Below are 13,682 nucleotides of genomic sequence, written 5' to 3' on the forward strand. Positions count from 1 at the left end.
TAACTATGAGAATATTTCATTTGATATTTTAAATGAATAAGAAACTATCTGCTTTACAGCCGGAATGAAAAATGAAATGCATAAAAATTGGATCTGGCTTTCCACATTCTTGCCTTCAGTCTTGTCTCCTCCTCCTCCTCCAGGCCGTGTTGGAGAGCACGTGGCCCTCGAGCACCAGAGGAGGATACTTTCTGTGGATGAAGCTGAGAAATGTCGTGTTGGGCGTGGCACAGTTCAAACGGGCGCTCCGACGTCACGCCCCCCTCACTCAGAGCCCGCTCTCAGGTAACTGTAATAAAAAAATTTAAAAAAAGTCTGCATCTGCATGTCTGCAAGAAAAAAAAAAAGGAACGATGTTGTGATTGTGATTGTGATTGTGACGTGAATCCAGTGCATGATCCTGGGATGATGAAACCCTGACATACATTTGTTCTTGACAGAAGTGCATCACCTTGCTTTAGGTCGAACACGCCACGATTTAAAAAATAAATAAATGATAAAATCCCGGATCAGTTTTGGACCTGACACACTGGAATCAGAATCATGTCTTCGTTTTAACGTCTCACACACCCAGAGATTACATCTGGCGTTAAGACAGGAATAAACTGTCTGTCTGGATGTTGCTGTACATTTTCACATTGTCCGGTTCAAACACACTTAGTTTAAAAATAACTACCGTAGTCTAGCTCGTCTTGAATCATGAAGTATGAGTGAATATTGACACGGACACTTTAAAACCTTTTTGATTGTCAGTGTTATCAGTCACGACGGTCCAAATAAACACGTAACGAATAGAAACAGTTTGAGCGAACTCGACTCGAGTGTCGCTTGATGCTCCGAACAATAAGTCGCTGCACTGTCTTCGTGAAGCTCAGATGATTTATATTGAACCCAAAATACTTTTGAGCTAATGGCTAATTAAATGGCTGCCTCCTTTTTCCGGCTCTGAACTATCCTTGTTTAATTGGCCTTTAAAAACGCACTCAGTCGATCTTACGTAGAGTCTTTATCCAAGAAGCCATTAAGCTAAATGCAACATAAATAAATGATGATTAAAGGCATGCTTGATAGTTCCAACAGTGATGTTAATGATAAACATGACATAATCAACACATGATCCTGGTATAGTCTTCGATAATCACATCTGGTCAGCTGAAATCAAACTTTCTCTGTGTTGGTTTGAACAAACGTCCAAGCAGGTCAAACTACTGAACACAACGATGTGATCATGTTTGGTTTAACTCTCCCTGCATGCACACCCTGCATATCAACCCCCGTCCTTTTTTAAAATCACTCCACGACACGTTGTCAAAAAGCTGCCCTTGAGCAACGCAGACAGAGAGAAGAGGCGAAGAGCACACGGACAACAGACTCTTCATCACACGAAGAGTTTCTTAAAAAGAACATGAAACGACCGGACTGAATACAGACTCATTCAGGCGCTGATTAAATATTGGAAAATGAATTCTTTGTTCTTGTTTGTTTGTCGACCTGATCTGCACTGAATTAAAGTCAAAGACTCCCCAGCCTGTAATATTGGTAAATTGGAACTAATTGGAAGTGCTGTCACTGAGTGAAACCTTGTTAATCGTTTAATTAGTGCCAAATTACATCTAAATGATCCAAAGTATTTACAGCTGCACATCGGTTCATTTCTTGTAAAAACACAGCGCTGACAAAAGTGTTAAAAGCGTCTGTTGTATCTGAGTGACTGGGAGTTATTAGGTTTTAAAAAGCTCCTTTATTGACACTCCAGAGGTCGTCACAACAGAACGCCCGATAACGAATACACACATTTTCGAGTCGACAAAGAGAGGAGCACTTGTGGAGCAGAAATTGCAGCCGGCCTCCTTTTTAACGCCTTGTTGTCTTTGGGCAGATGGCAGCGACCTGGACGCTGTGAGTCACGGCAGCCTGGATAGCTCTGCCGACACTAACCTGGGCCCCTACGCCACTGACTCCGCCAAAGTTTACCCCACTGACGATAGAGCTAGCACAGGTACACTCAACGCGGCTGCTGCCTGACTTCACCTTCCACAGGCAGCCATCTTGTCCTACATCTTCTTGTCTCTAAATGACTTCTTTTTTTTTTTTCTTTTACCCTCGTTTCTCATTTTGTCCCGATTATCGACCTTCGTTTTCTTCGTTTGTGAACCCTCCGCCCCTCCGCCTCCGCCTGTTTTTCCGCTGTCCTTTCCTCCCCCCGTTCATCCACGTTGTTCCCCCTCCTGGTTTTGCGGCTGTGGTTTCTGCTCTGCTCTGTCCCTAACCCTGCCCTTCACTCTGGCCCTGCCTGTGTTGCCCTTGCATGCAGCCAGCCGTGGGGGTGGCGGCGCGGGTGCCAGGGCCTCCGTGGCCCTCTCACAATGTGGGGGCTCTGAGCTCAGAGAAGCCACCCTCCATCCAGGTAAACTTCTGTGTCTGTCTGTCTCTCTCTGGTTGCACTTGTGTCTCATGTTTCCTGCTCTGTGATGACGTCTTCAGGCCTTTCGTCTCTTCCTCTCTGTTTCTCTGTTCCTGTAATTTCACCTCCTCACATCTCTCCATCCGGCTCATCACATATTTCTGCTCCCCTATTCCCCCCCCCTCTCTTCTTACTCGCTTCACTACAGAGTGATTTTTCATTGTCAATTATGTCGAGTAATTACACAGAGGCACATTATTTTTTGATTACAGATATCATTTTAATCACAGAGACGGCATGTCAGCAGGAGACTTTGCCTGGTGTTCAGAGAGAAGCACAGCAGGGGGGAAAGGTCCCCGACGTGCACTTCTTTGATTGTTAGAGTCCTAGCATGACTTTTGTCAGTCGCTTCATCCCGCCGCACAGCCGAGGTGCGCCGACTAATGTTTTATTTAGAGGTGACGGCCAGAAAGGTTCAGGACAAAGATGAAAGAGGAGAACAAATCATCAGACAGCTGGTGGCCTGCAGACCATGGGAAGTTCTAGAGACAGATGGTGGAGTCAGCCCCCCCCACCCCCAACACACACACACACACACACACACACACACACACACCTCAAAAGCTCAAGTCTGAAACAGTTCAACTCATCAGCAGCTGTGAAACTGTGGCTGACTTCCTCTCTGTAACTGTAGATCTCTGCGTGCCCCGAGGAGCCGTTTTCTTATTCAGCTCAGCTTCGCTGTTTTTCTCGTTGGCGCTCTGAAACAGTGCCGAGATGAAAGGGAGGAAAAGCCTCACGATCCTCTTATTATATGTTTGATTTAAGTCTCCTACTATAGGGTAAAGTTATCGTGAGATTGAAGGAACAGGCCCTCTAAGTGCTACTACTCTGACAGAAGATTTTACTCAGCAATATGTGATCACCTTGAATCCTGTGAGACAGTCATGACATCTTTGGAACAAATATAGATATTTCAATAAATGAGTTTCCTTGCCGATTTTTCTCCCCGTGTCTCCTCTTCATGACTTCTCTGTGCGGTGCTTTTTATGATTAATGGTAAAACAGTCAGTGGAGGAGACAGCGGGGATACGGGAAGTGAAAAAATTAAGTTTTAATAAAACTGGCACCAAATTAAATATGTATGAATCCTGAGTGTAACCTTTCTTCTTTTACGTGTAACAAAATTATTGAACTTTTATTCTTTTAAACTCTGAGTGCTTTGAGATATAAAAAATGCCCTGCAAATAAAATGTATTATTATTGTTTATTATAAGGAGCATTTTGATCCCCCAGTTATTTACATATTGAGATATTTCATGATGTTTATCTTGCAATAAATCAATTACTTCAGAACGGCTGGATGGTGATATTGTCTGTATTTTATCGCATCATGAACGAACCCTTGATTCTCAGCGTGACTCAGATCGTTCTTCTGCAGAGGTTTTCCATTGAGCGTTGCTCTTTTCTGTGATCTTAAACTTCAGAGCTCGTTTCATCCCTCTCACCTTAGTTCACCTGTGTGTTTCCTCGTCTGTCAGGTGATCAGTCAGACCTGGGGTATAACTCGCTGTCGAAGGAGGAGGTTCGGAGGGGGGACCCCGGCGCTCCAGACAAAGAAGACAAGAAGGAGAGCGACTGCAGCTCCTGTCAGTAGTCTGTCTCATCTGATATTTCTTTCTGCTTGTTCTTTTTAAAAATGATAAGTTGGCAGCCTCGCAGGATTTCCCCTTCCTCTGCCTTCATCTCTCTGCCAGAGATGATTCATTCATTTTGCTTTCTGAACATCAAAGAGTTTCAGCCGTGTGTTGCCCTTCGATGCATAAATGTTTTTTTTTTTTTTTTTTTTTTTTTGAGAACGGCTCGTTTCTCATGCGGCGCTCGTAGTAAATCTTAAATTGTAATTTTGTGTTTGTAGTATCCGAGACGGAGAGCAGCAAGGGAAGCAAAGACTGCCTCCCCCAGCTGGAGGTGGAAGTCCAGTCCTCCTTCAGACCCAGAGGAATCGTCCGCAGCAGTTGTGCTTTTGACGATTCATCGTGTAAACCCAAGAGCTCGGCCAGCGCGGGTAAGGAGGAAGAATCAGTGGTGAAGTTTTATTTTAATGATATCCCAAATGGGCCTGGATATAAAAAAAAGTCAGAAGCTTAATTTGAAAGAGTTCTTACTCATGATTTTTGTTTATGTATAAGATAAAATGATTTATTCATCTCACAAATAAAGACATTTACAGTGTTACAGCAACAAAGCAGGACAGCAGAGGAAAAATCCCACAGTGCAAAATTAAACAAGACAAAAAAATGTGCATTAAAAAAATAGTTAAAAAGAGCCAGTAACTTAAAGATGAGAGGAAGCCAGAGGAAAAAATCAGAGGTGTTTTTACAGCAGTTTCAACCAATCAATCAGGAGACATTTTACTAATCACTGAGTTGAGTTATTTATATTTTTCCTTTTTAATCGTCAAACTTCAAATTGTTTTTGCACCGGCCTTCAAATGAAACCTTGCAGTCACAGTTGAAGCCGTTTTCACATCAGCACCCGTGGAAGTTTCTAGAAAATGTCAGGCTGACATAGTGAAGCACTTTCATTACATGCTCGAAGATTGCTCCTTTTTGAAGGATGAAAAGACGGCGTCACCCTCTCCCGCTCGCTCTGAGTCAGTTTTCCGGAATATTTTGTGCTACGGTTTACACACCGGCTTTACCCCGACTTCAAGTGGAAAGTTTAGAAGGTGACTGCAGGAAAAATAATCCAGGTGACGTCTGGGTGAAAAATGCCTCCATTTGCATTTACACATGGCAGCTCACCCTGCACTGAAGTTTTCTCTTTATCCACCAGCATTAGGTCCACTGTTAGAGGGAGGATCTTTAGATGCTTTAATAACATTGCATCCTGCTTTTTGCTCTCAGGCCATGTTGCAGGTCTTCTCTTCACGTCCTCCCTGGAAGAGATCGGCGAGGTCAGGTCCAACAGTTTGCTCAGGAGACATAAGAGCGCTCTGGAGGAGGTGGTCGGCAGCTCCGGCGGTGGATCAGCTCTCGACTGGCAGGGCGTGAGAGCCCGCCGGCTGAGTGGCGACACGGTTGGCAGCAATGGCAGCGGCACAACTGTCCTGGGTCTGGGTATGTGCCAGGGGGAAACCGACCCTGAAAAGATCGCAGGACATCTGGGAGCGGATGTCAAAATTCTCTCTGGTGCAAACTTCAGTAAGAATATGAAGTCTCGATCGCTGGTTCTGGGCAGGAAAGAGGGGCCTGCTGGGAAGTCTGGCGTCGCCAGGTGTCATGACGACATGGAGGAGGAAGAGGAGACAGAAGGATTGGACTCAAGCGATGAAGACAGAAGTAATACAGAAGCCATTTTTGATTTTGAAGATCTGGATTTGGACAACTCTTCCGTAAGAGGAGACCTCAGATCTAAAAAATCTCACAAAAAGCCTGTTGGACGAAGCGCCAGCTACGCAGGTGTGAGTGCTGAGGCGTCCAGAGGGGCTGTCAAACGCACGGACATCGAGAAGGGCTATGACCCTTTGTCCCTCCTGGCTGCAGAGTCCCATTCCGAGCAGCAAAATGAGGATCAGGACCCAGAGGGGGACGAGGTCAGCACGCCGAGCGCCCGTGGACACCTGGCCAGGGAGATCGAGCTCTACATGAACCACATGGGCAGCCCGCTGAGCAGCCGCACCCCCAGCCTGGACCTACAGGACCCTGCCAGCCCCCTCCTCCTTCATCCTGCTTCCCTGTCGGCCCCCCGCAGAGCCAGCCTACCCCACAGCTCCCCGCTAAGGGCCGCTGGAGTCCCGCGCTCCCGCACCTTCCACCCGCCCTCGCCCTCGGAAACCATCACTCGTCAACGTCTGTGGTCGTCACCTCCACGTCGCAGCTCCAGCACCACCCCGAGCCCGAGTCCTCGACCCAGCCCGTACAGGGAGAGGACGGACAGGATGAGCCTGGCTTCACCTTCACCCTCCTCCTCCTCGTTCGCTCTGGACACTCTGCTCACCCCGACGCTCGATGTGTTCAAGACCAGCGTCGTCTCTGCAGGGAAGGGCGTGGCCGAGAAGGCCAGCCGCTGGTATTCCCGTCTCGCTACGTACACCACACCCACCAAGGTAAAAAAAATCGACTGATTGCTGAAGTAATTACGAGGCGTCGCATTGTGACTATTTAACCCTTCAACCTTCATGTTGGGTTGGTTTCTTCAGTTTGCTCTTTAAACAGCTCTAAATAAGTTTAAATGGGACCTGAAGCTGCATCCACATGTCTGGTTGTATTGCAGGCCTGTAACTTCTCTGGTTCTGGTTCATTTAGTTCTCAGCCATCACAGACGCAGAGGTCCAAGATGAAGCCGGACTTTGACTTGTACTGCCACCTTGTGGCGTTTTACGAGTCTCACAGTGTTCATCCAATGTGTTTAGGTTATGAGCTCACCTCTGACATCGTTGATATGATATATGATTATAATATCTGAACTCGTGTGTCACAGATGATTTGCTTGATAAAAGCAGTTTCACTTTCTTTTGTTTTCCTGCTGAACTTCTGATCTGATCATTTTGGGCTGTAAAGAAATTCTGGTTTTAAGATTCTGCAGTCGGTGAAATCTGAGCTGCTCTCTTCTGTCCGTGCAGGAAGGTCTCAGTGATCGCATCAGTGTGTCCTCTCTTGGTGTTGGAGATCCAGACTGCTTGTCCATGATGGATGAGGTAGACTGCGGGGAGTCGGGGAGCTCTGTCGTCTCGCCTCAGAGAAACGGCCCGATGGGACCCCGCAAGAGCCCCCGACGCAGCAGACTGGACGGCCCCCCCAGCCTGGGGAGACCCACATCTCTGCTGCCTGGTAAGACAGACTGAAAGTTTCTGAAACCAATTCTCAAAAGAGACACCTCAGCAGCAAATTCCAAAACAGCAGCTTCCTTTTACACAAACACTTTCACTGTTCGTATGTTTCAATCCTAGATTATGTTTTAAAAGCTCAGCACACCCTATTAAAAACCATCAAAACCAATCACAGCAGCCAATGATCAAAGGGAGTCCTTAGGAGTGTTTGCCAATTTCATTTAAATATATTAAAAAATATGGCAGGAATCATTTTCTGTTCTGACTCTTTATAACCTCCTTTCAGGTAACACGATTTAATAATTTTTTTTATATTCCTGTAGGATCTCTCCTTTCGCCTCCTGGCTTCCCTACGCCGGACAAGTCGGACCTCGGCTCATCGCGCTACACCAGCAACACCAGCATCTTCAACAACTACGCCATGGAGGTAAAACTACCAGAGTGAGAAGCAGAGGTAGTCCACCGATCTACATTTAACCTGCAAGGAGGAGTCAAGTCTGGTTGCTTGCAGTGGGTGATGGCGGCGCCTGAACTTGCAGTGCATGTCTCAGCATTTTATACAAGTTGACCAGTTAATTTTGAAATTAAATAATTGCTATTAAAAGTGTCTTTAAGACCACGATGCACATCTTTAAAGCTCACCTGACTCCTTTGTGTTTCCAGCTGCTGATCTCCAGCTGTTCTCGCTGTAAGACGTGTGACTGTCTGGTGTACGACGAGGAGATCATGGCAGGCTGGACGGCCGACGACTCCAACCTGAACACCACCTGCCCCTTCTGTGGGAACCCCTTCCTGCCGTTCCTCAACGTGGAGATCAGGGACATGCGAGGACCCGGCAGGTAGACGAGGACACGTCTGTAGTATTTGATTCATAGACTGCATGAAGCCTCCATCATTCTCCTTATCCGCGATAATTTAACAAAGTTTTTTATATTTATTAAGCCTGAAAAACGTGGATATGTTTTTGACTTTAGACGTTCCTCATCATTCCTCCTCTCCGCAGGCTTTTCCTGAAGGGCAGCCCGTCTGTGGATGAGGCGATGACCTCATCGTACTCGGCCTCCACAGGTCTGGACACGGGGACGTCCAACTTGTCCACCCCCTGTCCCACAACCGCCGTCTCCCCTCCCTCACCTACGATCCCTGTCCAGGCGCGCTCAGGCGCTGGAAGGTAATCGACAAACTTTGCTGACTCAATGAACATCTTAGTTTGCTACAGAATGTTTTGAAGTAACCGACTGAAAAAATGTTGTTTCAATCTTCACAGAATTCAATCAACCAGAGGTATCAACATCCCCACAGACCGCCGCCCCGGGGCGCTGTCCCCTGGAGGGCCCATGGCCCGCAGTGTCAGCGCCTTTGAGCCTTTGGAGGACACGTCTCTTCCCAGACGCTGTGTGCCCACGTCAGGCAGCCTGCCGAGCCGTCTCAATGAAACCCCGGTACGTCTCGTCTGATGCCACTCATGCAACAGTTTCAAGTTCTTACTTCATTTCCAGTTTGATGGAAAGTATAATGTCAAGTGCGTCATCGTAGTCTCCCCTCGTTAACCCCAAGGACCCTCTGAGCATGGAGTGGCGGCTCCACAACCCTGAGCCGGTGACGGTCCCCTACCTGAGCCCGCTGGTTCTGTGGAAGGAGCTGGAGAGTCTGTTGGAGAACGAGGGCGACCCGGTGATCACGGAGGCTGACATGGTGGATCATCACCCCATCATCTACTGGAACCTGGTCTGGTACTTCAGACGGCTGGACCTGCCCAGCAACCTGCCCGGTCTCATCCTCACCTCTGATCACTGCAACATCGACTCCCAGGTCAGACGCGCACTAAACACACAATTTCAAAGTGGATGTATTTTTGTCTGCTGTCTGACCGGGCTTCTCTTTGTCTCTGCTCGTCTGTCAGATCCCTCGTCACTGGATGTCTGAGGACAGTAAACACGTGCTGATCCAGATTCTGTGGGACAACCTGAAGCTACACCAGGAAGCCATCCAGCCTCTCTACATCCTGTGGAACACATTCAGTGAGTCACACGGCTCGGTTTGTGTCGGACACCTTTCAGAGTCAGCAGACAGTCGGATCATTTCCTCTCGTTTTTTAGAAACTGCAGCATTAAACTTTAATGATCGTCAGCGTGACGCAGAAGAAAGGCATGAAAACACTTTCAGTGTGAGGAAATGAACGAGAGGGGGACAGATTGAATACACACCTTTAATATGCCCCACTATAAACTCTGTTTGACTTAATGTCTGAAACTGTGGAAATATATAAGGAGAAATCTGCATCGATAACAAACGTGCAACTGAATGCAACAATATCAGTAAATAAAATAATGAAGCATTTGATGTAATTAACATCAATCATTTATCTGCATTATCTTCAGAAAGTGGTGAATTTGGTTAAATATTTTTCTAATATTTTAATCCCGTCTCTGTGAAGGGAGACAAACTAGAAAGTCATTCGTAATCGTTTGTTTCTTTCTGTGATGATTCAAAGCAGACGAGGTCCTCCGGGTTGTTTCATGTTTTACCTCCCGATCATCACGTCTTAATTTTATACATCAAACGTTTTTATTTTAGCAGAACGTTTTTAGGGAAATGTTCACCAGGAAGAAATAAGGTCTTGATTTCTGCTTCCTTTATGACAGTAACATGTCGCACCTCTGGCTTTAACAGGCTGGGCAGGTTTTCTTCTTTATCTCGATACTTCAAACAAACAGAGAAGATTTATTTTTCTCAGGTGAATGTAGCTCAGTATGCTTCTATAGTGTGTTTGTTTGCTCATCTTTTCACATAGAAAAAATCTGAAAAAGAAACAACCCAAAACAACGAAGGTAGAAAAATACAAAAAGTGCATTTAGACTTTGCAAATAAACCCAGGAGAAAATAAAACTCTTTAAGTGCAGAGAGTAGAGATGATCAGATCTGTGTGCAGCCGTCTGTGTTAATGAGTTGTGTCACGTCGATGGAGGCGCGGACGCAGCTGGCTAATGATGTGCTAACAGGCTCTGTCTGCTCTCTGTCTTGCAGGGCTTAATTGTTCTCTGTTGTTAGACAGTGAGTGTTTATCTCTCCTCTTCAGACCAGTTCCTCTTTCCTTTCTGTGTGCTGCTGTTCTGTCTCCAGACCTGCTTCCTGTCTGTGCTCGATGCATTTCTGTGTAAAATCAGCCTCAGTGTCTTTGTACAGTGTCAAATGTTCTGATTCTGACCGAGGGATGGTTGTTTATCTGCGTTTGAATGAAGGTTTGCATCTTTGATGAATGTTCACATCCCTTCGCTGAAACAGAGTTTATTAAGAAAGAGGACGTCCCTGTAGTACTGAAGGGGCTGGGTACTGAAGACAAGAATAACTTTATTTGTAAGGCACTTTGAAAAATGAAGGTTTACACAATACTCTGACAGATGAGAAGCAAACATGACCACAGAGTAACCCACTGAAGACAACAACAACAACAACAACAACAACAAGACCCCGACAGTAAAGCTCTTTTCCTGCACGTCATTCCTCTCTCTCTCTCTCTCTCTCTCTCTCTCTCTCTCTCTCTCTCTCTCTCTCTGATTTCTGACTCTTCCACTGTGCTGTCTCTAAATAATCCCCCCCTCAAGGTTCACAATAGACTTTTTACAACCTTATTTTTTTTTACCTGATACCTTTTGGAGACACTCTGAATATGGCTCAGCGGCCCATTTTTGGGTCAAAAGGTCGACACGTTGCAGGAACGAGAACGAGTGCTGTTAAAAACAGAAGAATAGGAGTTCATCCTTCAGCGTATCATTAACTTGAATATGCAAAGCGTCTTATTTATGTTCCATATCAGCAGAACTAATGTTGTTAAAATACTGAACTTGATCTTGAAGTATATTTACGGAGATACCCAGCCTCTGGTACTTTTCATCTGACTGTAAACATCTTAGTGAGTCAAACATTTCCATTGTGCATCTATGTTCTTCGTTTGAGACCCTCACGAGTCCACAGCTGAACTCTGTGTGTGTGTGTGTGTGTGTGTGTGTGTGTGTGTGTGTGTGTGTGTGTCTGTGTGTGTGTCTGTGTGTGTGTGTGTGTGTGTGTGTGTGTCTGTGTGTGTGTGTGTGTGTGTGTGTGTGCAGATGTGGGTTACCCTCTGTCCCGGCCAGTCGTGGAGGAGGAGAAGCCGTTCAGCGAGGAGCTGCTGCAGAGCGTGGTGAGGAGCATCCAGAGGAACGACGTCAGCCGGCCGATGGCTCAGCTGCTGCAGCTGCTTGGACACACGCTCGGAGTCAAGAGGCAGAGGTCGTGACCTTCATGTATTCACTTTTTCAAAATGAATTCACAATAATCTGAAGCGTCTGAAATGAACTGTCTGACCTCTCTGTCCTCAGGAGTTTGTATCGAGACATCCTCTTCCTCTCTCTCGTGGCTCTGGGAAAAGACAACATAGATATCGGTGAGTCCAACAGTCATGTGTCAGATCCCTCAAAGACGTATATATGTTCAGAATATTTGCTTCAGTAAGTTTAGATCAAGGTTCAAACACGACGCAGGATGTAAACTCCGCCACCAGGGGGCGAAACGATAACAAAACAGATGAGGTGGACGCTGGCGGGGGAATCATGGGAGCGATTCTCTAATCTAATCTTCACTTCCTGCTCCTCTCCCTTCAGACGCCTTCGACCGCGAGTACAAGCTGGCGTACGACCGCCTCGTACCGAGTCTGGTCAAGCTGACCCATAACTGTGACCGCCCGCCGAGCACGGGCGTGATGGAGTGCCGCAGGACGTTTGGAGAGCCTTACCTGTAAAAGTCCCACACACACACACACACACACACACACACACACACACACACACACATATCGGGACTTAACCTGTCACCACACACGTCATCGCTTGAAGACGCGCTCAGGAAACCTTTGGGAGGACGGTGAATGTTGCACTACGGTGACGATCGGAGGAAACTGTTTGTTTGAATGTTTAAAAAAAAAAAACCGGTACAGAAGACAGCGCTCAGCGTTCATGTAGCCTGAAACAAAAAAAAAAGCTCGTTCTGATCCGACAGACGACGGAAACAAACACTCACACGCCATCATAAACTTGACTTCATCCAGCGCTGTCACATGACGCCTCCACTCTGTGAAGATGATATAAATATCCTGTAAATACACAACACTAGAGGATTTTTATAATGCAACATTTATATTGTCATACAGCACATGAAGACTAATACTAGAACTATTTTAAGCTGAAATATTTATACAGAGTAAGCTTTATTTATTGTTGTGTCCTGTGGTTGTTTGTGTGAGGAGGTCGTTTCATCATCTGCTTTCATGTGTTTTTAAACCGCCTCCACCGGCCTCACACGCCGCCGCCGCCTCCTCTCAGAACAGACTGTTAGCTGATGGAGTCGCAGCCCGGCGTACTCGTGTCTGAACGTTAAGTGAAGGTTTCAATCTGCAGCCTGAGAAAACAATCAGCCTGACTCGATTGTTTCCTCCTGGAGAGAGCAGACGGTCTGCGGGCGAAGCTCCTTTTTTATCTTCAGTCCTCTCAGTCACGGAGACGGAGCTTGTTTTTCAAAGACGAGAAACAAGTAGAGGTGCTTTTATAACGTCCAAATCCCAGCTGAGACACAAGTCAGAACACGACGTCTCATCAACGTCAAAATTCACCGAGCAGAGATTTGAATATTTATCAGATGCTGTTGGGACACGGTGGGAGTTAAACGTTGCACCTGCAGCAGACGTTTGTGATTTCTCAAAGATTGAGATTTGTCATATCTTTATTTTCAACTTTAGAAATCTGAAAAGTTCTGTTTTAAAATTCAAAAAAAATAACCAGGAGTGCTGCAGAAGTTGTTTCAAACATCTCATCAAGAGAAGAAACCATATCAAATCTAAATAGATCCTTAATATCAGTGCTCACAGGATGTACCTGCTGCATTTCAGACAGTATTTGAATTTTGACCTTTTAACCTCCTGGGAAGAAGAACGCCGAACCGTCAGCTTCAGTCTTTATTCATGTCAAGTGTTATCTGGAGACGCTTCACTAAAAGACGAGGTGGTGACGTCGGGGGAGACGGGAGGAGATGCAGGAAGGATTTCTGTTTACCGCTGAGGCCGTGCATGAACGAGGACTGTGGTTGTCATGGAGACGACACAGTCTGAAACTTTCTATCATCACACTCGTCTCCTGTCATTCATGTAGGAGTGATAACAAGTGAAACCACTGTTTCACTTCTTTTTGTTTCTGTTCAGTGAAAAATGAACGAGCTCATACTGTGTGTCACCCTTTCCTCTGACTGATGGATGAACGCGCTCAAACTTGACTCATAAAAAGTAAATGCATCAAACCGATCTGATTATCAGACGTGCTCTATCACACTCTGCGTTTTCTCTCCGTCGACAGACCCGTGAGATTTTTCTTTATGCGTTATCCATGTTTTTAAAATCACATGTATGTGGTCTGAACG

At 46.0% G+C, this 13,682-nt stretch overlaps 1 protein-coding gene across 3 annotated transcripts in view; it reads left to right on the forward strand.

Annotated features, from left to right (window-relative positions):
* LOC306821137 (C-myc promoter-binding protein-like) overlaps positions 1-12,020 on the forward strand; it is a 52,800-nt gene extending 40,780 nt beyond the window's left edge. For 2 of the 3 annotated variants that reach the window (XM_079339371.1, XM_079339372.1), the window contains 15 exons: positions 144-285; positions 1,880-1,999; positions 3,946-4,053; positions 4,323-4,472; positions 5,314-6,515; positions 7,032-7,239; positions 7,562-7,665; positions 7,902-8,077; positions 8,242-8,409; positions 8,506-8,680; positions 8,796-9,050; positions 9,142-9,259; positions 11,345-11,507; positions 11,597-11,661; positions 11,879-12,020. In XM_079339371.1, the coding sequence (XP_079195497.1) occupies positions 144-285; positions 1,880-1,999; positions 3,946-4,053; positions 4,323-4,472; positions 5,314-6,515; positions 7,032-7,239; positions 7,562-7,665; positions 7,902-8,077; positions 8,242-8,409; positions 8,506-8,680; positions 8,796-9,050; positions 9,142-9,259; positions 11,345-11,507; positions 11,597-11,661; positions 11,879-12,015 (3,291 nt within the window). In that variant the 3' untranslated portion in view covers positions 12,016-12,020. The remainder of the gene's footprint in view (positions 1-143; positions 286-1,879; positions 2,000-3,945; positions 4,054-4,322; positions 4,473-5,313; positions 6,516-7,031; positions 7,240-7,561; positions 7,666-7,901; positions 8,078-8,241; positions 8,410-8,505; positions 8,681-8,795; positions 9,051-9,141; positions 9,260-11,344; positions 11,508-11,596; positions 11,662-11,878) is intronic. The other variant, XM_079339373.1, reaches the window with a different exon arrangement.
* Positions 12,021-13,682: the final 1,662 nt, after the last annotated feature.

The sequence above is a fragment of the Symphodus melops genome (genome assembly GCF_947650265.1).
Source record: "Symphodus melops genome assembly, chromosome: 3".
In the NCBI taxonomy this organism is placed as follows: Eukaryota; Metazoa; Chordata; class Actinopteri; order Labriformes; family Labridae; genus Symphodus; species Symphodus melops.